We start from the raw sequence: 22,420 nt of genomic DNA on the forward strand, positions 1-22,420 counted from the left end.
CCAGGCAGTGCCCGAAGCTCTTCTCCTCTGAGGCACTCAGTGGGAAACTGAGGCCTGCTAGCCATCAAGACTCCCACTGCTGGGGACTCCAGACTGAAGAGAAGGGCCTGACTGCTTGTGTGGGCAGGGAGTCATGTGATCTGGACAGGAACGTCCGAGTAGCAGGAACTGTCTTGAAATCAGAGCTACGTTGGGAGATGCAGACCGAACGGCATTTGGAAGGGGGCCAAAAGTGTGGTGGGCCTCAGGCCAGGAGGGGAAAGAAAGTTCCTGCATTTCGGTCAACGAGACTCTTCCGCCAGAGCTCGCCACTTCTGCCTTTGGAAAGTGTTTCACAATGTGTGTGAGGACAGCTGAGATCAGCTGAGGGTGGAGAGGAGGTGTGGGCTTGCACACGGACGGGCAGGCACCAGCCCTCAGAGAGAGAGAGTGTGTGCTGAGTGGCCGCGAGCATCCCACTCGCACGCACGGTGCCTGAGTCTGCCGTCCTCATGACAGGTGAGTAGCCCCCTCCAGGGCCAGAGTCCTAAAAAGGGGTTGGGAGTAGGGGGGAGTCAGGGACTGCCATGGGTATCCTGGCCTCGACCCAATGCCAGACAGTAGCCGGGGGTTGGGCTCTTTTCATCCCCAAGTGCTGAGTGTCCCGTTTGTCTGTTCTCTGAGGATTTGGAGCTCCTGGAGCTTACCTGTCTAATGGAGGAGGCAGGGTGAGGCCACAGGGCTTACACATTGGCATCAGTGTGCCCTCCTCAGAGCCCAGTGTCCCCCTCTGCATCCTTTGTGGCAGAAGAGACCTGGATTTGAGAATCTCTCTGCCCACATGGAAGGAGAGTAATTCTAGCAGCTGTACACCCACACATCTTCTGAAATATTTGGTTGGTCGGGGCGCCTGGGTGACTCAGTAGGGTAAGCGTCCAACTCTTGTTTTCAGCTCAGGTCATGATCTCAGGGTAGTGACACTGACCCCCAGATTGGGCTCCATACTCCGCGTGGAATCTGCTGGAGATTCTCTCCCTGTCCCCCTCTCCCTGCCCCTTGCATGCGCTTGCTCTTTCTCTCAATAAATTAAATAAACAAACAAACAAATAAATAAAATCTTGAGACATTTGGCCAACGGTTGGAGGTGATGGACCCAAGATGGGAATCAAGGGCCCCTGTTCACATGGGTCTTAATCTCTCCACTTTGTCAGGAAGCTACTGTAGGGGGGAACAACAGAGAGCTTTACACCTGAAAGAAACCAGGCACTCACCACCCCTCCTTGGGGCCCTTTTCAGGTGACAAGGACCCTCAAAGGCCAAGCAGGCCCAACTATGGCTCCATCTCCAGCCTACCCAGCTCGGAGCCACACGAGCAAGAAGCTCTTAGAACAACATACCTGAGTGAGAAGATCCCCATCCCCGACACAGAACCGGTAAGAAGGCTGGAAACATCCTGGGGTCTTTCAGGATTGACAGGATGTTATAGGATCTCACAGGCCAGGGGAAAGAGATCTTTTGAAGACCATGGGAAGTCCCTTCCAGCTCTGAGCAGCAGTGACTGACAGTGGCGACTGGTCCTCTCCTGTTTCCATCCTTAGCACTTACCTAGGGGGCTCACATTTTGTCTAAAAATGATCGAGTGGATTTCTGAGCGAATCCCAGCTTTCTTATGGACAGAAAGGGATCTGGGGCGAGTTGAGGCTGAAGCCTCGAGCATCTCTTGTGGTTCTAGAGAAAAGGACCAGGGTGAGGACACCGGGAGAAATGATGGAAGCTGCAGGCTACTTTCTAGGATGCGGTCAGCCTGCACTTCCAGAATCTTCAGCAGATCCTTAGGCTGCCAGGCCTCGCCCTGGAATGGGATGGGGAGATCTTAGGCTCAGTGGACTCCAGAAGGGAGGGACTGTGGTTTGAAAAGGGACTGGGGAAGGAGGAGCAGGACCAGGAAGGCCTGACCCCAGGAAAGACACCCTCTGGGCTCTGAGGATCTGCTGAGTCAGGGCAAGCATGAGGCAGACTGGTCAGTCGTAGGCCAGCTGCCAAACTGGACAGATCCTGAAAGCAAATCCAGTATGACTCAGCAAATCCTGCTGCTTCCTCCCACTCCATGCCCTCCACCCCAGGGTGGCAGCTCCAGGAATGGGGGAAAGGAGAGGACAGGGCTAGATAGCCTGGGGCTGATGAGCTCAGAGGGGTTCAGCGCGGGGCATGCCAAGGCCCCAACATCTCCTCCCTTCACTCCCACCTGCAGGGCACATTCAGCCTGAGGAAGCTGTGGGCCTTCACGGGGCCTGGCTTCCTCATGAGCATCGCCTTCCTGGATCCAGGAAACATTGAGTCGGATCTTCAGGCTGGCGCTGTGGCTGGATTCAAAGTGATTGAGTCGGGGCACCCTTGGGAGGGCAGAGCCCCCCCCACCCCGCAACTTGACACACTTCCCCAGAGTGGACTCCATGGCCGGTGTTGGAGGGAGCAGGCATCAAGTTCAAATGGACCCAAAAAGGAACACCAGGGCTGCCCTGCCAGTGTGGGATGTATGGGGGAGAGGTGCTGGTCTTCTGGCTCCATCTCCTCTATTCCCTCCCCAAGGGGTGTCCTTAGAGGGTACCAGCAGCAGCTTGGGTTGCCAAAGGGTTCCCCACCCCCCCAAACTCCCACCCCCAAACCCCCACCACTGAAGGCCTCTCCCTACCTTCTCACAGCTGCTCTGGGTGCTGCTGTGGGCCACAGTGCTGGGCCTGCTCTGCCAGCGGCTTGCTGCCCGGCTGGGCGTGGTGACAGGCAAGGACTTGGGTGAGGTCTGCCATCTCTACTACCCTAAGGTGAGCTTGGTGCACCTGGACAGGGAGCACTCACAGACCCCAAGCCCCAAACAGCTATTTACAGCTTCCATGGTCAAATAAACACATCCTCTCAAGCGAGGTATCACAAGTCCATTTGATAGATGGGAAGACTGAGGCTCAAACTAATAGCGCACAGACTGAGAGGGATGTTAGAGATACCTGCTCATTTTACAGGAGGGGACTTTGAAACCCTGGGAAAGTGACTTGCCCAAGGTGCAAGTTAGGTAGGCACTGGCTCGGGATGGTCATTGGCTGGAGTGGACACCGGGGACCCTGCTGCCGGTGACCGTCCAGGTGGGAAAACAGAAACCAGGCCATAAGATATTTCAAAGGTATTTAATGCAGGGATGCAGTCACCAAGCTATCGGAAGGGCTGGAAGAGCAAGGAGGTGTTACCCAGGGATCAGAAAGCTGCTGGGCAGTTGCCCCAGTCACCATTTGCGGCCAAGCTTCTGGAAGCACGGCCACCAAGACTGAGAGAGCCCTGGCTGCCAGGTGTTCTTGCTGGCAACACTGCCAGGACCACCTCTAGAAGTAGGGGGGATAATAACGATCTCTCCTTGCCTTTCAATCTCCCCTAATTGTTTCCTACAAAACCTAACTGGAAGCCAGCGGGAGAGGCTGGCAGGTGTCACGAGCCAGCTGCCTGCCCAACCTTATCATGCAGGGTACAGAAAGCCATGGGACATCAACAAATAATGAGGATAACTGGCCCATCATTGGTAAAGGGTCGTCTCTTCCCCCCAGGTGCCCCGCACGCTCCTCTGGCTGACCATCGAGCTAGCCATCGTGGGCTCAGACATGCAGGAGGTCATTGGCACCGCCATTGCGTTCAGTCTGCTCTCAGCCGGACGGTACCACCCCAACGGGTCCCAGCTCTGCAGTCCAGGGACCTCCCTGGACTTGCCCAAGTCCCTTTGACCCAGCCGAACCCTCTGACTTAGAGCTGTTGTGCTGTGTTGCTTGCTGGGGTGGGGTGTGTGCATCAGAGAGATGTTGAAATTCTGAGAGACCCAGAAACGTGGAGTGATTCCTCTCAAGGCCCACAGATGCCAGTCACCACTAGGGCTTAGGAACTGCAGCCCCAAGCTCGAGGTCAGGCTGGCTCCCCACCCAGCTTGGCCTTTCTTTCCTTGTGTTTTGTGTCATTTTCCCATCCCCAGCACGCTCTGCTCCCCCCACCCCTCCCTTAGCTGCCTAGAGCCACACGGGTCCCTGCTCCCAGGAGGCCAGATTCCCCAGTCTCCTGCCTGGGGAGGTGGGGCGGGGCGGTGGGGGGCGGTTTCCAGACCCTTGCCCCTCCGCTGGGCTGACCCTGGCCACTCCGGTTTCAGAATCCCGCTCTGGGGCGGCGTCCTCATCACCATCGTGGACACCTTCTTCTTCCTCTTCCTTGACAACTACGGTGGGTGCGCCGCTCGGCTTACAAGCGAGGGGGTATAAACCACGCTCTGCTGTACTGAGAGGAGAGAAAGGCTCGCAGCCCGCTCACTCCGGCTGTGTGTGGGCGTGAGCGAGTTACTTGGACTTGGGTTTCTTCATCTATACCATTACCAATCGCTTACAATTGTTGTTGGTGTTGGTACCCTTTGCTTTCCCCCTAGGGTTGCGGAAGCTGGAAGCCTTTTTTGGATTCCTTATTACTATTATGGCCTTGACCTTCGGCTACGAGGTGGGAAGCCAAGAAAGCCAAAGCCGCAACACTCCCCTCCCCCCTCCCGCCAAAGCCATTTCTCCCTGCCCCCTGCAGAGCCTGGGCGAGGGGGGGGGGACAGCGGCCTTTAGCCACGCCCCCTAGCGGCCAGGGTGCGGGCGGATGGTGGGAACGGCCCGTCACCCAGGGCTCGGCCTGACCAGGCGTCTCCCCACAGTACGTGGTCGCGAGACCCGCCCAGCTAGCGCTTCTTCGGGGCCTGCTCCTGCCCTCGTGCCCGGGCTGCGGCCGTCCAGAGCTGCTGCAGGCCGTGGGCATCGTCGGCGCCATCATCATGCCTCACAACATTTACCTGCACTCGGCCCTGGTGAAGGTGAGCCAAGCTTGGAAGGGGAGGGAGTGATGTCAGCTCCCCTCCGCCCGGCTCGTGCGGCCACCGAACACGGAGCCCCGCCCCTTTGGCTCCCGCCTTCCTGATTTCAGGCGGGAAGTGATTCATTCCCTACTTATTCAATGTGTAGTAATAGGGTGTCTGCTGTGTGCTGGGAATCAGGGAACAATGATGAAAAGGCAGACAAATCATCCGCCTTTCTAGGGCTTGTATTCTAGTGGGGCGGACAGACCAGGAGCAAGTAAACAGGTAAAGGAAAGAATTATAGATTGTGAAAGGTGCTTTGAAGGAAGGAAACAGAGAAATATGATAATGACTAAGCAGGAGCTGCTTTAGAAAAGTTAGCGGAGAAAGGCGTTCCTAAGAAGGTAATCTTTGAGACACAAAGGATGGGAAGGAAGATCAGGGGAGAAGATATTCCCAGTAGAGGGGATGGCAAGTGCAAAGGCCCTTAAGGCAGGGTATTACTGGGCATACAGGAGGGGGGTCAGCTGACCCAGGCCTGTCCCAAACTGCCACAGGGAGAAAGAAGAACTGAGGTTTGCAGGGAACAGAAGTAGAAGTGTGAAGATGGGGAATGTTGGGGTAGCTCTGAGGAACTTTGGCTCTTTCCTCCCCTCTGACCTTCTTAGTCTCGAGAGATAGACCGGTCCCGCCGGGCGGACATCCGAGAAGCCAACATGTACTTCCTGATTGAGGCCACCATCGCCCTGTCTGTCTCCTTCTTCATCAATCTCTTTGTTGTAGCCGTATTTGGGCAGGCCTTCTACCAGCAAACCAATGAGGCTGCGGTGAGCTACACCTCCCCACACAGCCACAGCCGGCCTCCCCAACCCCCAAACCCTGCAGGCTCTGCTGGGGACACCAGGCAATGCATCTGAGCCCTTTGAATGTCTGTCCCACAGTTTCTGCACCGGTAGGGGAGGGCATCTGTGGCCTGGCCTCTGGCTGAGACCCCTCCCCCACTCTGTTGGGGAATCACGGCTTGGACAACCTTGGGGGGGGGGGTTGGAGGAGGGGACAAGGCACAGACATCCAAAGGAGGTGACTGGGAGGGAGGAGCTGAGTCTTGGAGGACCCAGCAGTTCAGCTGTACCTTGAAGGATGCCAGGATTTGTCCAGTGAACTGTGGGGAGGGCATTCTGGAAGTTGGGGCCCACTTGAACATGAGCACAGAGTTGGGAAGGTTCAAGCAGTCCTTTTCTTCTCTGAGTCTTCTCTCCTGATCATCTTCATCATTAGCAGATAAGCCATCATCCATTCAGCAAAGATTTACTGAGTATGTTATGGCTCAGTCAGTGCCTGGACCCTAGGGACAGAGCAGCCAATGATACAAAGCTCCTCGCTGGGTCTCTGGGATCTGGGACCTGTGCCTCTCTCCTTTCTCAGTGGGTTTTTGCCATGCGAGTCTGACAACTGCTAGCCAGGGGTGTGGGTGCTTACTGCAGGGTGGGGGGCGGGGGGAAGGACCAGCCATGCCTCCGGGGATGCAGCAGGCACTGCCACTGTCTCGCTCTGTGGCCTTAAGGACCAGGCGGTCTCAGGCCTGTGCTAAGTGGGTCCAGTGTACGGGAGAGGGGCTGTGGAGCAGCTTGGGTCACTGCCAGCCAACTCACTGTGGTAATGCCAGCTCTTACAAACCCAACAGAACCCTGGAAACCGGGTTCCCGTATCGATTCTTCTCGATTTTAGATGTTGGCCACAAATTCACATTACAGAGGAAAAACATTCGTTAGTAAAAGAAACTGTCTGGCCGGATTCAGCCCGGTCACCAGTTTTCGACCCCTGGTCAAGGCCTGGCTGTCTGATTTTCTGAGACTGTACACGTTACATCTGATTTTCTGAGACTGTGCACATCACCTTCCAACTGTCCTGGTGCCCACAGTTCAACGTCTGTACCAACAGCAGCCTCCACGACTACGCCAAGATCTTCCCCAAGAACAACCTTACGGTGGACGTGGACATTTACCAAGGAGTAAGCACCAAGCAGGGGTGGGATTGGAAGGTAACCAACCGTACAGCCCCAAGCGGGCTCATCGCCACGCCCACCTCGGGGTGGAGCTGTGTGAGGGGGCGGTGCCACAGGTCTAACCACACCTCGCCCCGCAGGGCGTGATCCTGGGCTGCGTCTTCGGCCCCGTTGCCCTCTACATCTGGGCCGTGGGGCTCCTAGCGGCCGGGCAGAGCTCCACCATGACCGGCACGTACGCGGGACAGTTTGTGATGGAGGTGCGGTCTGGGGCGGGATGGGAAGGGCCAAGGGTCCCAGGTCAACGGCTACACTACTGGGGGGTCAGACACCAGCCTCATTACTCCTTTAAGCAGCCCAGAGGCGCTATTTTAAGCCCCTCTTTAACGATGAGAAAATTTACAGAGAAGTGAGGCTACTGGCTCAGTGGCTCACTCACTACTGGCTGTAGACCCACGATTAATAGGAGCCTTTACCCCAAAAGCTTAGTCTTAAGCATGCAGCTGTGGGGGAAACCCCTATTTCTTCTCATCCATCCTCTCTCTGCCAACTAGCATCAGAGCTGCTCCCATTTCAGAGATGGAAAAACAGGGGGTTCGCCCTGGTGCGAAATGGGCTGAGGGACGACAGAGGATCCCTCCTCTGGAATCCCTAGTCCTGAACCCCACCACAAAGGTGCCCCACTACCCCACACCCCAGGGCTTCCTGAAGCTGCGGTGGTCACGCTTTGCCCGCGTGCTCCTGACTCGCTCCTGCGCCATCCTGCCCACGGTGCTGGTGGCGGTCTTCAGGGACCTGAAAGACCTGTCAGGTCTCAATGACCTGCTCAACGTGCTGCAGAGCCTGCTGGTGAGCCCATGGTCCCTGGCACCCCTGCACCTGCTGGGCTGCACAGGAACCACAGCAAACCTCCATACGCAGCCTGTCCCCCACCCTTAACACTCATCGAAATATGCCTTGCCTCTAAGGCTCACAGCAGTTCCCAGGGGAACCACCACTGTCCCCATTTCACTGACTGGAAAACTGATGTACACCGTTAAGTGTCCGGGGGCAGAGCTGGCATTCAGACTTGGGCAGCCTGGGACCAGAGCGCCCAAACGCTTTCTCCTGCTTTGAAGCCTCACAACTTTGGAAGGCACAGAGGTGGAGAGCCTAAAGGCTCTGAGCGATGAGGGGACTTGGCCGAGGGCACACAGGCAGAGCAGGACGGGAGCCCTGCTCCACTCCCCCCTTCCGGCTGCATTGTGAGGGCAGGGCCCCTCAGCCCCATCCTCCTGCTTCTCCTCAGCTTCCCTTTGCTGTGCTGCCGATCCTTACATTCACCAGCATGCCCGCTGTGATGCAGGAGTTTGCCAATGGCCGGTGAGTACCGCCCACCCCCAACCCTGGACTTTCAGTTCTGCATTTGATCCTCACACCCACCCAGAGATAGGAATTACCAGCATCCAAAGAAGCTCATGAAGGTTAAGGAACGTGTGCAGGGACACCCTACAATCAAGTGTGGGGAACTAGGACTGGAATCTGGGGAGGGAGGCTATTTCTAGAACCTGAGCTCCTCACCGGCTCACCCCAGACTCTGCTCTTGCCAAATCGCACCAGTGTGGAGTTGGAGGGCCCAGGAGACAGGAGCGGGCAAGTGGTCTGCTGCGCCAGATCCCACAGCCCAGAGAAGGTGGCTTTGCGCATACGGCTTTGCGCATACCGTCAGTCTCCTCCAGGCTGGCTTGGGCAGTGGAGAAAAGGAAGAGATGCAGCCAGTCCTGAGCAGCATCCCTCCTGCCCCCAGGCTGAGCAAGGCCATCACATCCTTCATCATGGCTCTGGTCTGTGCCATCAACCTCTACTTCGTGGTCATCTACCTGCCCAGCCTCCCACACCCTGCCTACTTCGTCCTTGTAGCTCTGCTGGCTGCCGTCTACCTGGGCCTCACAGCCTATCTGGTACTGCAGGGCCAGAGGGTGCCCTGGGGATGGGGGAGGCAAGGAAAGGAGGCAAAGGATGGAGGGCACTGGGGAAAGGGGATTCACCTGGGCTTCCTGGGAGGTCTTGCTCTCTCCTGGACTCATGTCATCCCTCTCCCAGGTCTGGACCTGTCTCATTGCCCATGGAGCCACCCTTCTGGTCCACAGCTCCCATCAACATTTCTTGTATGGGCTTCTTGAAGAGTAGAAGAGGGGGAAGATCTCTGGATGAACTCCCCACCCTGTGCCTGGGTTTGGAATGACTGGGGCAGACGGGCCTGCTGGGGTGTGTGTGAAGGCAGCAAGATGGAGTGGGAGTTTTGGAGGCAGGCCAACCTGGATTCCGTAGGAACCTGCTGTTTCCTAGGTTGGACAAGTGATTAACCTCCAGCCTCAGTGTTCTCATCTGTAGAATGGGGACAACACCAAACTTGAAACGGATGTAAAGCACTTTAACACAGTGCCTGACACTTGGGACTTAAAAATAATAGTAATTCCAAAAATATTTATTGAGCACCTATAGGAGTGACCTGACGGAGGGACCCAGTTGGGGCAGGACACCAGCTCTAAACCGGCGTTTAGGATAATCCGATGAATGCTCAATAAATGCTAGTTCACTTCTCATCCAAAAGAGCGGGAGAGCAGAAACCGGGAAAGCACGAATCTGCTAGAGTAGCCTCAGAGTTTCTGTACCACCCGCAAACCACATCCCAGGCAGTAAAACGGAGGCGCAGTTGTCCCCTCTTCAGGCACCGGGTCGTGGAACCCGAGTCCTTGCCTCGGAGGCCCAGTTCATTTGCCATCTCCCCAGGGGACCCGGCGGCCGCGACTCCCACGCCGCGCATTTAAAGCTCCCTCCGCACTGACTCCCAGCTCCCCCTAGGGGCAGGGACGGTCCCAAGTGCCCTCACTCCCCGCCGCGGCCTCCCCCGTCCCGGCCAAAGAGGAGGAGGCGGGCGCTCAAGCCTCGGGCCCTGGGGCCTCGGAATCCGCCCCGGCTAACGAAGGGAGAAGAGGGGGGAACCTTGTGGGCGGGGAATCCCTCCGGCCGCTGGGAGCCGCCCGGCACCCCTTCGCCCGGTGCAAGGGTTGCACTTTATAGACGCTCCCTGGGCTGTTTCTAGGCTCCCCCAAGTCCCTCCTCCTGGCTCTCCGGGTGTCTCGGACCCTAGCCCTTGAGCTGCGGAGAGCGGTGGCTAGAGGGGGCCGCCAGGCCTTTCCTTGGGTTGAGCCTGGAGCCAGCTTTGTGCCTGGAAGCACCCCCTTTTGCCCAAGATCTGGTGGGGCAAGCTCCGCGTTCTGGTTGGGGCGCTTGTTTATGAGAAGAATTTCCTCTTTCTTAAAAGGGCAACGATGCGAGTGGGGCCCTCCAGGAGGGACGGGATGGGACAGGTCTGGTCCAACCAGAGAAACGGTGGGACAGGGTGCAGGACCTAAGCTAGAAGGTCGCTGTATCCTCTTCTGGGCTTGGCCCTGGAGAAGGTGGGACCCACGCTAGCTGAAGAGGGGAGATGGATGGGGACCGGATAATAGGAGAAAGAGGCATCTTCCATTACTCCTCTCCAGCTTCCTGGAGGTGTCCCCATCCATACCCCTGCACACCCCTCTCCATCAATTTACTATTAATTGGGTGCCATCCCCGTGACAGACGTGGGGGAGGAAGGTAAAGTCCCCGAATTGAAGACGTCAGCGCTCAGGTTGCTCACACTTCAGCAGGGGGAGCTAGCTATGTCGAGTGACAGCAAATCCAACAGCCAACAGTGGGGCCAGGGAACAGCCCGAAGTGTGTGTTAGGCACGCCTGGAAAAGTGAGGCCAGGGCCAGAGCAGGTAACTCCTGAACAGGATTTTGAAAGCTGAATGGGTAAGGGCGGGCAGCCAAGGGAGAATGAACCTCCCAAGAGTGGGGGGCAGGTGTGCCAAACAGACATGCAGCCTTGTGGGGAGTTCTTGGATCTTGTAGGGCAGGTGGGGGGTGGGGTGGGAACCCCAGAGGCGTGAACCGGCTGTCCATCAGAATAGTTAAGGCTGCCACTGAGAATGTGGGTGCAAGGAAGACAAGGAGGAGAAGGGACCAAAGGATCAGCTACGGGGCTACCCTGGGCCTGGGCAAGGGGTTACCAATGAGGTCAAGCCAAGGTCTGTCATTTCTGAGCAGGGAAACGTTTACAAGGCGCTGCTCTCCACCCGCCAGTAGCTCTGGTTCTTCCTAGAGGGAGGGACTGGATGCTTCATCGGCCTTTCAGGTGGAAAGGGGGACCAGGATTCTCCCCCTCACATAGGGCGATGGAAGGACACCCTCCCTTTCTGCCCTGACAGCCCCCCACCCCCACACACACTTTCACTTGGCTGGGTTGGGCTCTTAGCAACCCATTTGGCAGATGAGGAAGCTGAGGTGTTGAATGCAAGAGACACTTGTCCACGGTTGCAAGTCAGAACCCCTCAGAGTCCTGGTGTTTCTGGACCCACCGCCCGCATCATCTGATTCCCTCTGAAGTACAAGGAGGAAAATAACGTGGCTAAGGCGCCCTCCAGCCGCTGGAGTAGTGCAGTTCCGGAATAGCAGCTGGGTGTGGACACCGCCCCTGCTGCCAGGGAGGAAGCCCCAGGCCCAAGATCCTACTGCGTTGTTGTACTTCTGCCAGTTCCTCGGTGTCCATAGACACCCCCCCCCCAGCACACACTGCAGGGGGCCTCCTGACTCCCTGTGGGAAGATACACCTGGAAGGCTTTGGAGCCTGGGAAGGTCTCCCAGGGGAAGAGGGCTTGGAGAGGTCTAGTGTTAGAGTTGGGAGTCGAGGAGGACGGGCGGTGGGTGGGCAGTGGGCAGCGACCCTGCCCAGTGCCATATCCATTCGGACAGCTACTTGGCCTCCCCAGGTTCCGGCCTACAGAGAGGGAGAAACGAAAGAGAGGAAGGTGAGCCGCTCTGCTCCGGCCATGGCGTGAGGCCAGGGCTTCACTTAGTCCACCACACATTTCCTTTTGGGGTCAGTGCAAGCTGGGTGTCCGGAGATAAAGCTGACACACACACACACACACACCCCGCTGGGGCTCAACCGAAGGGGGAGGGTTCTCAGCTTGGTGGCCAGAACCCCACTTCTCCCCTCGCCAGAAGGCTGGCTCAAGCCACTTCACTTCTCCGAGCTCAGTTTCCTTATCTGTAAAATGGGAGATGTAGGGGGTAGTTCTGACGAGTGAACGAGATTAGGGAGCATAGCAGGAGCAGGACGCGAACAGAGCGCTCGCTACACGTGGGCGATTATTAGGATTATATGCAAACCCGCCGGCGGTGTGGGCGCCACACCCACCGTGTGGGCCGCCTCCTCTCTCCCCGGACGCGGGGCACAAAGCTGGCGCGCCTTTGGGCCGGCGCCGCTCTCCTACCCTGGAGCCCCGGCGCCGGGCCTCTTCCCTCCCCGGCTCCCCCGCCAACCCACCCCGCCCGGGCCTGGAGGACGTGCGCGGCGCTAGCACCAGGCGGCTGGACGGGACAGGACGCGCCCGCTCCGCCCCGCCACCGAGGCCCCGTGGGGGAAGGAAGTGCTGAGGCGTGTTTGTCAGGGCTTGACGTTATTATTATTTTTTAAATGGTGAACACAAAATAGTCAGGAGAATGGAAAGAACTTCATAAACAAGAGAAACAAAAACACCCGCAGACCTCGCGGCGCATAACAGGGGAGCTTCCCTCCAGAAGAATCCGCGGGGGACCGCGGTCCCCGCGCCAGCTGGTGTCTCCGTACACCCCAAGTGGAACGGGTGTTTCACATCGTACAAACAGCTGATATCTGTGGGCCCCTCCACCGTCAGAAATTGGGCCCGCAGGGATTAAGCGCCCACTGTGTGTTGGCACCGCGTGAACCCCCTCCCCAACAAGTACAGCGTGGCCGGCGTGGGGAGTAGACGAAGGGTCTAGGAAGGCCTCTTGGAGAAAGTGGTCAGTGGGATCGGCTCCGTGAAGGGGCTGGAAGCGCCTTCTAGGCGAAAGGAACAGCGCACACGAAGGCCCTACAAGTGGGCGCGGACGCGCGGGGTACCCGATGGAGCAACCGGGCGAGGTCCGCCGGAGCCATTCCGGCGCAGGGAGTTGTAATTTTCACGCCCTACAGTGCCGGGCCACCTGGCCCCGAAACTGCGGTGGGTGTGGACGGTCACAGTCTGGTCAAAAGCACAATCTTGCGGATCTGCACAGCCTTTTGGAGCCGGCCGGGAGCCTTCACTCGCTCAGGACTTTCCTGCGAGGCGGCCTCTGCAAGCACTGAAGACCCAGTTTGCAGACCGGAGAGCGTTATTCCCGTTTCCCAGATGAGGAAACCACGAAGCGGCTAGTCTGTGGCCCTCGCACAGAGCAGGGGTGGAGCCGCGCCGCCCTCGAGCACTCCCCGGCGTGGGCGCTCGGGGCGGGTAGGGCGGGTCCTAGCCCCGGGCACTCGGCTGTCTGGAACGGCGGGCCGGGAGCAGGTCCTGCCACGCAGCCGCAGAGGCTCGGCCCCGCGGGCTGGCGGCAGGAAGAGAGGCGACGCCCCCTGGAGCGCGGCAGGAACCCGGCCGGGCCCGCCTCCCAGTCAGCAGAGCCGAGCCGCGCCGGCCCCAGCGGTGATGAAAGCCGCGGCCGAGTCCAGGTCACGCCGAAGCCGTTGCCCTTTTAAGGGGGAGCCTTGAAACAGCGCCCGGGTTCCATGTTTGCATCCGCCTCGCGGGGAGGAAACTCCATGTTGTAACAAAGTTTCCTCCGCGCCCCCTCCCTCCCCCTCCCCCTTAGAACCTGGCTCCCCTCCCCTCCGAAGCTCGCGGGGATCCCTCCCTCCCACCCCTCCCCTCCCCCCCGCGCCCCGATTCCGGCCCGAGCCGGGGGGGAGGCCGGGCGCCCGGGCCAGAGTCCGGCCGGAGCGGAGCGCGCCCGGCCCCATGGACAGCTCGGCCGTCATTACTCAGATCACCAAGGAGGAGGCGCGGGGCCCGCTACGGGGCAAAGGTACTGGGGCCGCGCGGAGGGGGCTGCGGCCGGGGCACCGCGGGATGGGAGGAGGAAGGGGCTGAGACCCTTCCTGGGACAGTCGGCGCCGCCGCCCCGGGCGCCCGCCACTGCGGAGCTCAGAACTCCCATCCGGAGAAGGAGCGGGGAGAGAGTTTGAACTCGCTGAGGCTTGGAGACGCGGGGCGGGGCCTGGAGCCACTAGGGCGCTCCCGAGTGCTCGAGGTGGGGAAACTGAGGCAGGGGTAGAGAGTGGGTTCCTTCCGGGTCTCCCGGACTGGCATTGCGCATTGCCCGATAGTCGCCCCCTCCCCCCCATTGGCGCCAATGAGGGTGAGGGGGTTGAAGAGGGCGCCTTCAGGCCACCCGGTGAGGCTCCGCCCCGGGTCGCGGTCTAGTTGGGTCGCCGGAGGGGGCGCCGAGGTGACAGCGGGCTGGGGAGGGTTGGAAGGATCTCCCGCCAATACACAGCTACGATCCCAACAAACTTCCGCGTCACGCGTGGAAGCACTGAGCCCCTGAGAGGCGCAAGAGTAGGGCAACCACTTCTACGGGTCCTTAGCGCACCCGCGAGTTTTTTGCATCGGGCTGAGCACCAGGCGCCCCGGCTGCAGGCCCTTGGGCGCCGGGCCTGTGCACTCACGCACCGACCGGGTAAGCGGTGCAGCCCGCCCGCCTCGGCCGGGCCCCCGGGGTCTGGAGGGTCTAGGCTGGGCGTCTGCCCCTCCCTGTGCGGGTGTTGACCTCGAAGGCTAGGAAGACCCTCCAGATTCGCCCAGCTCTGGCCAGGGCCTAGCTCCGCCCGAAGGCTGGGGGCCCGGTAGAGGGGCGGTGGAGGGTGGGCCCGTCAATCAGGCGGCGGATGCCGGGCTCTAGGTCGGAGGTCTGGGCGGGGCGAGGGCGGAGGAGGCGGGGCCGGCAGCTGGCTGCGGGACACTGGCTCCAGGCCCCCGCTCCCTGCCTCTGCGCCCAGCCTCAGTGAGGACTTTGGACGCACGTGGGCGGTAAGGATGGGAGCAGGGCGGGAGTGGACGGCAGGGCCCCAGGCCCCAACCCTCCCCGGTTAGGGGCCCCAGCGAGCAGGGGCTGCTCAGGTAAGGTAGGTGTCTGGAGGCATCCCCGGTGGGGCTGATCCCACAGGAGGGATGAAGTTTGGTAAGAAAAGAGAAAGCCCACGGAGAGCAGCCAGCCCGCGGCCGGATGAGGGGGGCTTTGTAACCACACTGGGAGGATCTGTGGGTACCAGAGGGGTGGCCTGGAGTCCAGGCTGTCAAGAGTTCGCATCTGAGCATGGACGCACGACTCTGCGGGCTAGGGTGCACACCCCCACCTCGAGCCTCTCTGCTTCAGGTGAGCAGAAGTTAGCGGCTTCTCAGAAGCCCCGGAGCCGGGGCATTCTCCACTCGCTTTTCTGCTGCGTCTGCCGCGACGATGGGGAGGCCCTGCCAGCGCACAGTGGGGCGCCCCTGCTGGTGGAGGAGAACGGAGCTGTCCCCAAGGTGCGTGGTGGCCTGGGCATCTGGGCTCAGGCTGGGGCGGGTTTCAGGGAAGGGGCTTTTCACGACCTGTCTGCAGGCCATATAAAGTAGGGAGGGCCCCTCTCCCAAGCCCTGTGCTCTCCCTCCCAGGCTTTCCCAGCCTGGCCCTGAATGCCCTTAAGATTGCCGCCCAGGCCAGGGTCCTACAGCCAAGGGAACTCTGGATTCCCCCTGTAAGATTGGAAGCTTTTCTCTCCCTTGGCTTCCCAGGTGGGGAAGTGAGGCCTCCAGCCAGGTGGCCTGCCCCAGGCCCCATTTGGGGGCGGGGGCAAAGCTGGGAAGGAGGTAGCCTCTCCCCACCATTCCTGTGTCTCCTGGCATAGAGGGCTGGGGGAGGGAAGACCCACGTAGGAGAAATGATGGAGAGGCGCCCCCAACTACTTCACCCATCCCTGCAGCAGACCCCGGCGCAGTACCTGCTCCCAGAAGCCAAGGCCCAGGATGTGGACAAGATCTGTGTGGTCATCGACTTGGACGAGACCCTGGTGCACAGCTCCTTCAAGGTGGGCCCTGCCCAGCAGCCCTCAGCTCCCTGGGTCTCTGAGGGGGGCCTGCCCTGGACTGGGGGCTGGGGTCATCTCTGCAGGCCCCGCCCCAGCAGCTCCTTTTCCCCCCACAGCCAGTGAACAACGCTGACTTCATCATCCCTGTGGAGATTGATGGGGTGGTCCACCAGGTGAGGGGCTGGGTGTGGGGGGAGGCGGCGGGGTTGGCACCTGCCTTCCAGACCCCAGGCTCCTCTCATCAGTTCTGAGGACCCAAGGTGGGACTTGGCTAGAGGTGGAACATAAGGGCCCAGAGGGTGTGAGACTTGCACCCAGGATGATACAGACCCTCCGGGACTTGGCCCGACTCCAAGGCCTGTAGGGAGTGGGGCTCCTCCTCGGCGCCCCCTTGCCCCCCTTGCCCGGGACCCAGTTCAAGTAATTCAGGATAGGCTGTGTGCTGTCCAGCCTGTTCTCCATTACTTGGCTCGGGGGCCGGTGCCCTGCTGCCTCGGGGTAAGGGGGCCGCCCTCAGGCCCCTTGGTTTGCCTAAGGCCATGGTGGGGCAAAGACTGGGAATTAGTGATTCCCCATGAGGTAGGACCTGAAGCTAGAAGTTGGAGGTTCATTTTGATCCTCTTCTGGAAGGACAGGTGCTGGCCAAGTGAAGCCCGTGGGCCCTGGGACCAGCCTCCCTCTTGTGTTCCTCGCTCTGCTCCCTCCCTGTCCTCAGCTGGGCACCACCCCCCCCATCCCAGGCCCTGCCTGCTGGCCAGCAGTCCCCTCACCGGCCCACCCCCTAGGTCTACGTGCTGAAGAGGCCCCATGTGGATGAGTTCCTGCAGCGAATGGGCGAGCTCTTTGAGTGCGTGCTGTTCACCGCCAGCCTTGCCAAGGTGAGCCCCCCCCCCCCCCCGCCGCAAAGGGCTCCTGGGGCCACCCGCTTCCCCTTTGCCTCCAGCCTGCAGTCGGGTGGACCTCTGGGTCCCCTTTGGGCCTGGATGACCCGTGTTCCACTCTATAGTATGCAGACCCAGTAGCTGATCTGCTGGACAAGTGGGGGGCCTTCCGGGCGCGGCTGTTTCGTGAGTCCTGCGTCTTCCATCGGGGGAATTATGTGAAGGACCTGAGCCGGCTGGGCCGAGACCTGCGACGGGTGCTCATCCTGGACAACTCGCCTGCCTCCTACGTCTTCCATCCAGACAACGCCGTGAGTACTGGGCAGGACCAGGTTGGGAGACCGAGAGCCAAGAAGAGGGTCCAGCCACGGGGACCTCCTTGGCCTCCCCACTGCTGTGCTGGGTGGTGTCTGGGGCCTGATGCCCTCCTGGTCCTCTGTGCTTCCTGCCCTCGGGGACCTGTGCCTCCCCCCCAACACACACCCACTGCCGCTGCAGCTTTTCGGACCTTACTGATCATTCCATCCACTTGCTTGGAGGGGGCACCCACCAGGAGCGGGGTTGGGGGTGGTGGTGCCTGCTGCGTCATGGAGCAGTTTCAGTTTCTGAAAATCACCAGTTGTGACCTAGTCTTGGGTCCCAGAAACAATGTACTGAGTCCTAGTTGGAGTTTTTAAAAAATAAAGAGAGAATAGAAAGTATCAGAGGGCTTTGCACCTGGGAAGGTTAAATACCACTTTATAAAACCAGCAGTTTATCGTATAGGGAAACGGAATTCACAGTGGGTTGCTGTCAGAAATGTTTGAAAATCTTGAGTCAGGGGCTCCCCGGGGGGTGGCCCACCAAACAGTGGGCGCTCAGGGCTGGTCTGGACATCCTGCGCCCAGAGCCACCTGCCCTGCTCACCACCCCGCATCCCTCTGCCCAGGTACCGGTGGCCTCCTGGTTTGACAACATGAGTGACACGGAGCTCCACGACCTTCTGCCTTTCTTCGAGCAGCTCAGCCGCGTGGATGACGTGTACTCAGTGCTCAGGCAGCCACGGCCAGGCAGCTAGTGAGGTGCCCTGGGGCCACAACCGGCCCCTGACCAAGGCCCACACCCCTCACACGTGGACTTGTCCTTATGAAAACCCAGCAGCGGTGGCCCACTTCAGCCCTCAGCAGCATGGGGAAGTGGGCCCTCCCCGCCTGCCCAGCCAGGCTGCACCAAGAGCAATGAGCCTCTGGGTCCCTGTGTCAGTGCCTTAGAACCTCCTCCTCCTCCTTGGAGGACCTGTGGGGCCCTGTGGGGCGCTCCCCTCCCTCTCCCTCTCTTTGCTGCCATGTTTCTTTGCTGCCAAATCGGGCCCCTTGGCCCTTTCTGGTTCTACTTGGGGGAGGGGCAGGCTTCCTGCTGCCCCATGCCTTGGGCCCCATGCCTGGGAACGGTGGACACCAAGTGCCTTCCTTGCATAGAACCCTTTTTGCCCTGCCCTGTTTTCCCAGGGCTGTGATCAGTTCGGCTCTGGCCTGGGACAGTCTCCAGATGGCTGCAGTCTGGGCTGGCAGGGGCGAGGAATCAGCCTCCCCACCTTCTCCCTTGGGACTGGTACAGCCCCCCACCAATCTCTGCCTCCTAGGAGGGCGGAGAGGGGAGATCTGTTATCACTTGGTGAAGGGAACGGGGTGTGTCCCGCGGGACCCCAGAGTCCAGCTTCTCTAGGCTCAGCAGCAGCTGGAAGCTGCTTCCCACACCGAGCCCTGACCTCTCACATCTGCCTTAACCACCCCAAGGCCCTGGGGCCACCACCCCAGCCCTGGCGTTGGGGGCAGAGGCAGGACCCGTTTGTGGTGCCATATAAATATGTATATGTGTATATAGATTTTTAGGGGAAGGGGAGAGGGAAGGGCCAGGGTGCAGAGACCCTCCCCAGTCCTTCACCCCTTTCCTGGACCCATAAATTGTGGGGAGGGAGGGAAAGGATTTTTACATTTTTTAAACTGCTATTTTCTGAATGAAACCGGCTGGGCCAAGGGGCCCAAGCCCTGTCTTCTGCCCCTCACACCCTCTTTGCTCCAATTACTCATTCATTGAAAACACATCAGCACATTCTCTGTGCCCAACGCTGTGCTATGCCCACCAGCTGAGTGCCTGGGGGTCTCTGCATCTCATTGGTGCCCTCCCCCACCCACTCCATACTTCACTGGTGCCTTTAGGGGAGCTGTAGGAGGTGGGACCCTTCTTGGGGGGTTTGGGGGTCTCCAGGAAGCCTGGCCAAGCTGTCCCCATCCCCCCTGTGCCAACCCACCCCTGTTGTGCTCCCCACCCCCGCCTCACCCCCTGCTGGCTGGGGGCAGCTCCCAAGACATCCTGCCTTCCAGCTCTGACTTCTTTGTCTGGAACCCCTTCCCCAAAATGCTGAGTCTGGAGATCAAGGCCTTGGGCTCTCCCCAGGGCTTAACGGTTAAGGGGACCCACATACCAGTGCCAAGGGGGTTGTCCAATGGAGATACCATCGCCCCTCCGCCCCAGAGAGCTGGGGGTTGGAGGGAGGACAAGGTTGGCCAGAATCAGGTGACCTTCCCATTTAAGTGCCTTCTCTGTGACTGAGAGCCCCACAGTATGACAAGAACTAAAAACGCAAGACCCCCATCCAGCCTCTGTGGTCACTGGGGGGACGTTGAGCCGGGTGGGGAATGGGGGTTGTCCGCAGGCCACACCCTCCAGGGATGTGAAGGGAGGGGCTGCCCTGGGCTCCCGGGGCTTCAAGTGTGCAAGTGTGACGTGGGCGCACAGTGGTGAGTGGACCCGAGCGCACCGTTGTACTGGTTAATTATTCTACGTCTCGTCGCCTGTTACCTGACTTGCAAAATGGAGAAATGCCCTCTTTGCGGAGTTGATTAAATGCCAGGAGGCATTAAACGCGGAGGGCTCGGTAGTATTAGCTGTAAAGTAAAGCTGGGCTGCGTCCCTAGGGGAAGCACCGGGAAGGTATTTGCAGGCGGGAGGGGTGTGGCCTCCGTCCCCGGGTAGAGGGGAGGGGCTGCGGCGGGGCGTGGGGGCGGGGCGAGTTCCTGGGAAGCCAAGTTCAGCGCCAAACGGAAGAACTTTGGTTGAGGTGTCGGGAAGGGCCGGCAGGCGGAGGTGTCAAGGTCTTTGGGGAGACGGTGGGCCCGGCGCTCGGTCTTGTTGACCTCCGCACCTCTTGCCCCCATCCGCCCCTCCACGGCCCCTCAGCACCTACTGGCCGCGCCCTTGCACTAGCCTCCGGCCCACTTCCTGCCTCCGCCCCTCCGGCCCGGGCAGCACTTCCTTTACAAAACCGGGCAGCCCCAGGCCCTGGCAGGAAGTGCCCTCCCGCCCCTCCCCGCCCTCGCCTGCTTCTCACGGTGGCCGCTAGAGGCCTCTCTGTCCTCGGCGACTCCAGCCTGCCCTTCCCCCAACTCGGGGGGAGGGGGCTGGAAAGATGGGGGCCATCATCGTTTACCTATCTCCCGGGGGTGGGGCAGTCTTTCCCCCAATACTCATAAACACACTGGAAGGAAGGGAGACCTGCCCTTCCTGAAGTCGGTCTCTGTTCCCCCAGCTCTGCCTACCCTGCCCCCACACCCCCCTCATCCCCATACCTTGTGAATCCAGCCTCAAGTCGGCCTCCTCGTGCCCCAGATGCTGGTCCGTCCCCCAAGTCGGGGGTTGGGGGACGACCTCAGCGTGTGACAGCTCTGGAAAGCACCGATGTGCAAAGAGAAGCCCACAGCTCCCAACCGCCCCACTGTGAGCTGGAGTCCGCTGGAGCAGGACAAATATCCAGCCCTCTCTGTCTCTGCCTTCCTCCTCCCCCCAGTACTGCTGCATTTCCTGCTCTCCCAGTAAACACTGGTTACCCCCAAGATTTGCATCCAAGGGGCCCTGACATGCCGGGGAGTCGCCCAGGGTTCCCAGCTGTGAATGAGATCACAGCCAGTCTCTCCCCACCACCACCCACACAGCCTTCACCCACGTGGAGTTCAACTTAACCACAGGTATCTGCATTCACTGTGTGCTGGGCACGATGCCAGGACCTAGGGACACCCCACAACTGGGCCATCCCTCTGCTTTCGAGGAACCCACACCCCAGTTCTGAGAAAGACACCTGAGCAGACTAAAACCTGAAATGCGGAGGGCCTGGGTGCCTCAGATGATTAAGCGGCTGCCTTCTGCTCAGGGTCATGATCTCCAGGTCCTGGGATGGGTCCCAGAGCCCTCTGTCTGGCTCCCTGCTCAGCGGGGCGTCTACTTCTGCCTTTCCCTCTTCTCCTGCACTTATGTGCTCTCTCAAATGAATAAATAAAAAATTTTTTAAAGGTTATTTATTTATTTGACAGAGAGAGAGATCACAAGTAGGCAGAGAGGCAGGCAGAGGGAGAGGAGGAAGCAGGCTCCCCGCTGAGAAGAGAACCCGCTGAGCAGAGAACCTGATGCGGGGCTCGATTCCAGGACCCTGGGACCATGACCTGAGCCGAAGGTAGAGACTTTAACCCACTGAGCCACCTAGGCGCACCAATAAATGAAATATTTTTAAATAAATATATAAATGAATAAAACTTGAAATGCAACCAAAGCCAAGAGAGAGAGAGAGCGAGAATACGGAAGGTAGGCAGCACAGGGGGCACCTCAGCTCAGCTGGGATGGCCTGGAAGCTTTGGACATGCTTCCTGCTGCCTTGTGGCTCAGAGGAGTTTGGGAAGGAGGAGCAATTCAGGTAAAGGTGGCCCAAGCAAGGAGTGGCATCAGGAAGGAAGTGGGATGTCAGGGAACTGCCAGGAAGTGTGGAAAATGAGAATTTTGGAACGCCACACAAGGGACAAAGGATGGGAAATGGTGCTGGAGACAGGAGGAGAGACCGGATCGTGCAGATCCTTAGGCAGTCCAAGGGAGTGTGGCCTTCTTATGGGCAGTGGGTGCCATTGAGGAACACTGACTAGGTGGGGCGGTGCTCAAAGGCAGCAGCTGAGCTTTGGAAGCTCAACCAGGGTCCAGTGACATGAGACCATATGGGGAGACCACAGTCATGGTCTCAAACACGGAGGGCGGAAGCCTGGGCTGAGCCAGGGGCAAAGTGAAGAAGAGGATAGAAGGGATGGTTGTGAGAGACAAGATAAACTTGGCAAGGGATGGTTGTGAGAGACCAGATAAACTCGGCCGGAAGCTGTGGCTGCTTGGCTTGGGGGCTGGGGGCAGGGATGGCTGGGAGGGAGGAAGGTTTTGGAGATGTCAGCGGTGAGAATGTATCTAACGGTAGCCTGGTATGGGCAGATATTCACTATTCGCTTGTTACACACACAGGAGTCAAGGGTGCAGGGGAGTGGGCACCCGATAAAACGCAGCTGGCAGGGCTAAGAGCTGATACAACCTCTTTGGAGAGCAATTTGATATTAGTGATCAAAATTACTTTTTTTTAAATAAAGATTTTATTTATTTATTCGACAGAGAGAGACACAGCGAGAGAGGGAAGATAGCAGAGGGAGTCGGAGAGGAAGAAGCAGGCTTCTCGCCGAGCAGAGAGCCCAATGCGGGATTTGATCCCAGGACTCTGGGATCATGACCTGAGCCAAAGGCAGACGCTTATACTTTACACAAAATTACTTTTGAGGGGTGGCTGGGTGGCTCAGTGGGTTAAGCTTTCGACCTGATTTTGGCTCAGGTCCTGATCTTGGGGTCTTGAGATCAAACACCCCTTGGGGCTCCTCTTGCTCAGGGAGGAGC

The 22,420-nt window shown here is 59.3% G+C and overlaps 2 protein-coding genes and 1 pseudogene across 3 annotated transcripts; all 3 read left to right on the forward strand.

Annotated features, from left to right (window-relative positions):
- Positions 1-230: 230 nt before the first annotated feature.
- SLC11A1 (solute carrier family 11 member 1) lies at positions 231-9,428 on the forward strand. Its single transcript, XM_044241590.1, has 15 exons — positions 231-498; positions 1,276-1,412; positions 2,231-2,353; positions 2,682-2,801; positions 3,570-3,676; positions 4,157-4,227; positions 4,427-4,494; positions 4,694-4,849; positions 5,500-5,658; positions 6,753-6,842; positions 6,977-7,096; positions 7,536-7,685; positions 8,125-8,198; positions 8,623-8,776; positions 8,919-9,428. The coding sequence occupies exons 1-15, from the start codon at positions 492-494 to the stop codon at positions 9,003-9,005; spliced, it is 1,623 nt and encodes a 540-aa protein (XP_044097525.1). The 5' UTR covers positions 231-491; the 3' UTR covers positions 9,006-9,428.
- A 3,937-nt stretch (positions 9,429-13,365) lies between these two features.
- On the forward strand, positions 13,366-17,958 carry CTDSP1 (CTD small phosphatase 1). Of its 2 annotated transcripts, none has more exons than XM_044241592.1 (7): positions 13,366-13,771; positions 15,122-15,270; positions 15,711-15,812; positions 15,929-15,985; positions 16,598-16,690; positions 16,819-17,004; positions 17,622-17,958. In XM_044241592.1, the coding sequence occupies exons 1-7, from the start codon at positions 13,705-13,707 to the stop codon at positions 17,748-17,750; spliced, it is 783 nt and encodes a 260-aa protein (XP_044097527.1). In that variant the 5' UTR covers positions 13,366-13,704; the 3' UTR covers positions 17,751-17,958. The 2 variants fall into 2 exon arrangements, with proteins under 2 accessions (XP_044097527.1, XP_044097526.1); XM_044241591.1 differs by having other exon boundaries at positions 13,367-13,771; positions 15,708-15,812.
- Positions 17,861-20,392, forward strand: LOC122903480 (annotated as a pseudogene).
- Positions 20,393-22,420: the final 2,028 nt, after the last annotated feature.

Source organism: Neovison vison, chromosome 3 (assembly GCF_020171115.1).
Source record: "Neovison vison isolate M4711 chromosome 3, ASM_NN_V1, whole genome shotgun sequence".
Classification (NCBI taxonomy): Eukaryota; Metazoa; Chordata; class Mammalia; order Carnivora; family Mustelidae; genus Neogale; species Neogale vison.

Coding starts and splice junctions, on each gene's coding strand:
- CTDSP1 (XM_044241591.1), top strand. CDS start 13,705: ATGGACAGCTCGGCCGTCATTACTCAGATCACCAAGGAGGAGGCGCGG. Junction 16,691..16,818: donor TCACCGCCAGCCTTGCCAAG/GTGAGCCCCCCC, acceptor TCCACTCTATAG/TATGCAGACCCAGTAGCTGA. Junction 17,005..17,621: donor TCTTCCATCCAGACAACGCC/GTGAGTACTGGG, acceptor CCCTCTGCCCAG/GTACCGGTGGCCTCCTGGTT.
- SLC11A1 (XM_044241590.1), top strand. Junction 3,677..4,156: donor AGTCTGCTCTCAGCCGGACG/GTACCACCCCAA, acceptor CTCCGGTTTCAG/AATCCCGCTCTGGGGCGGCG. Junction 4,495..4,693: donor CCTTGACCTTCGGCTACGAG/GTGGGAAGCCAA, acceptor GTCTCCCCACAG/TACGTGGTCGCGAGACCCGC.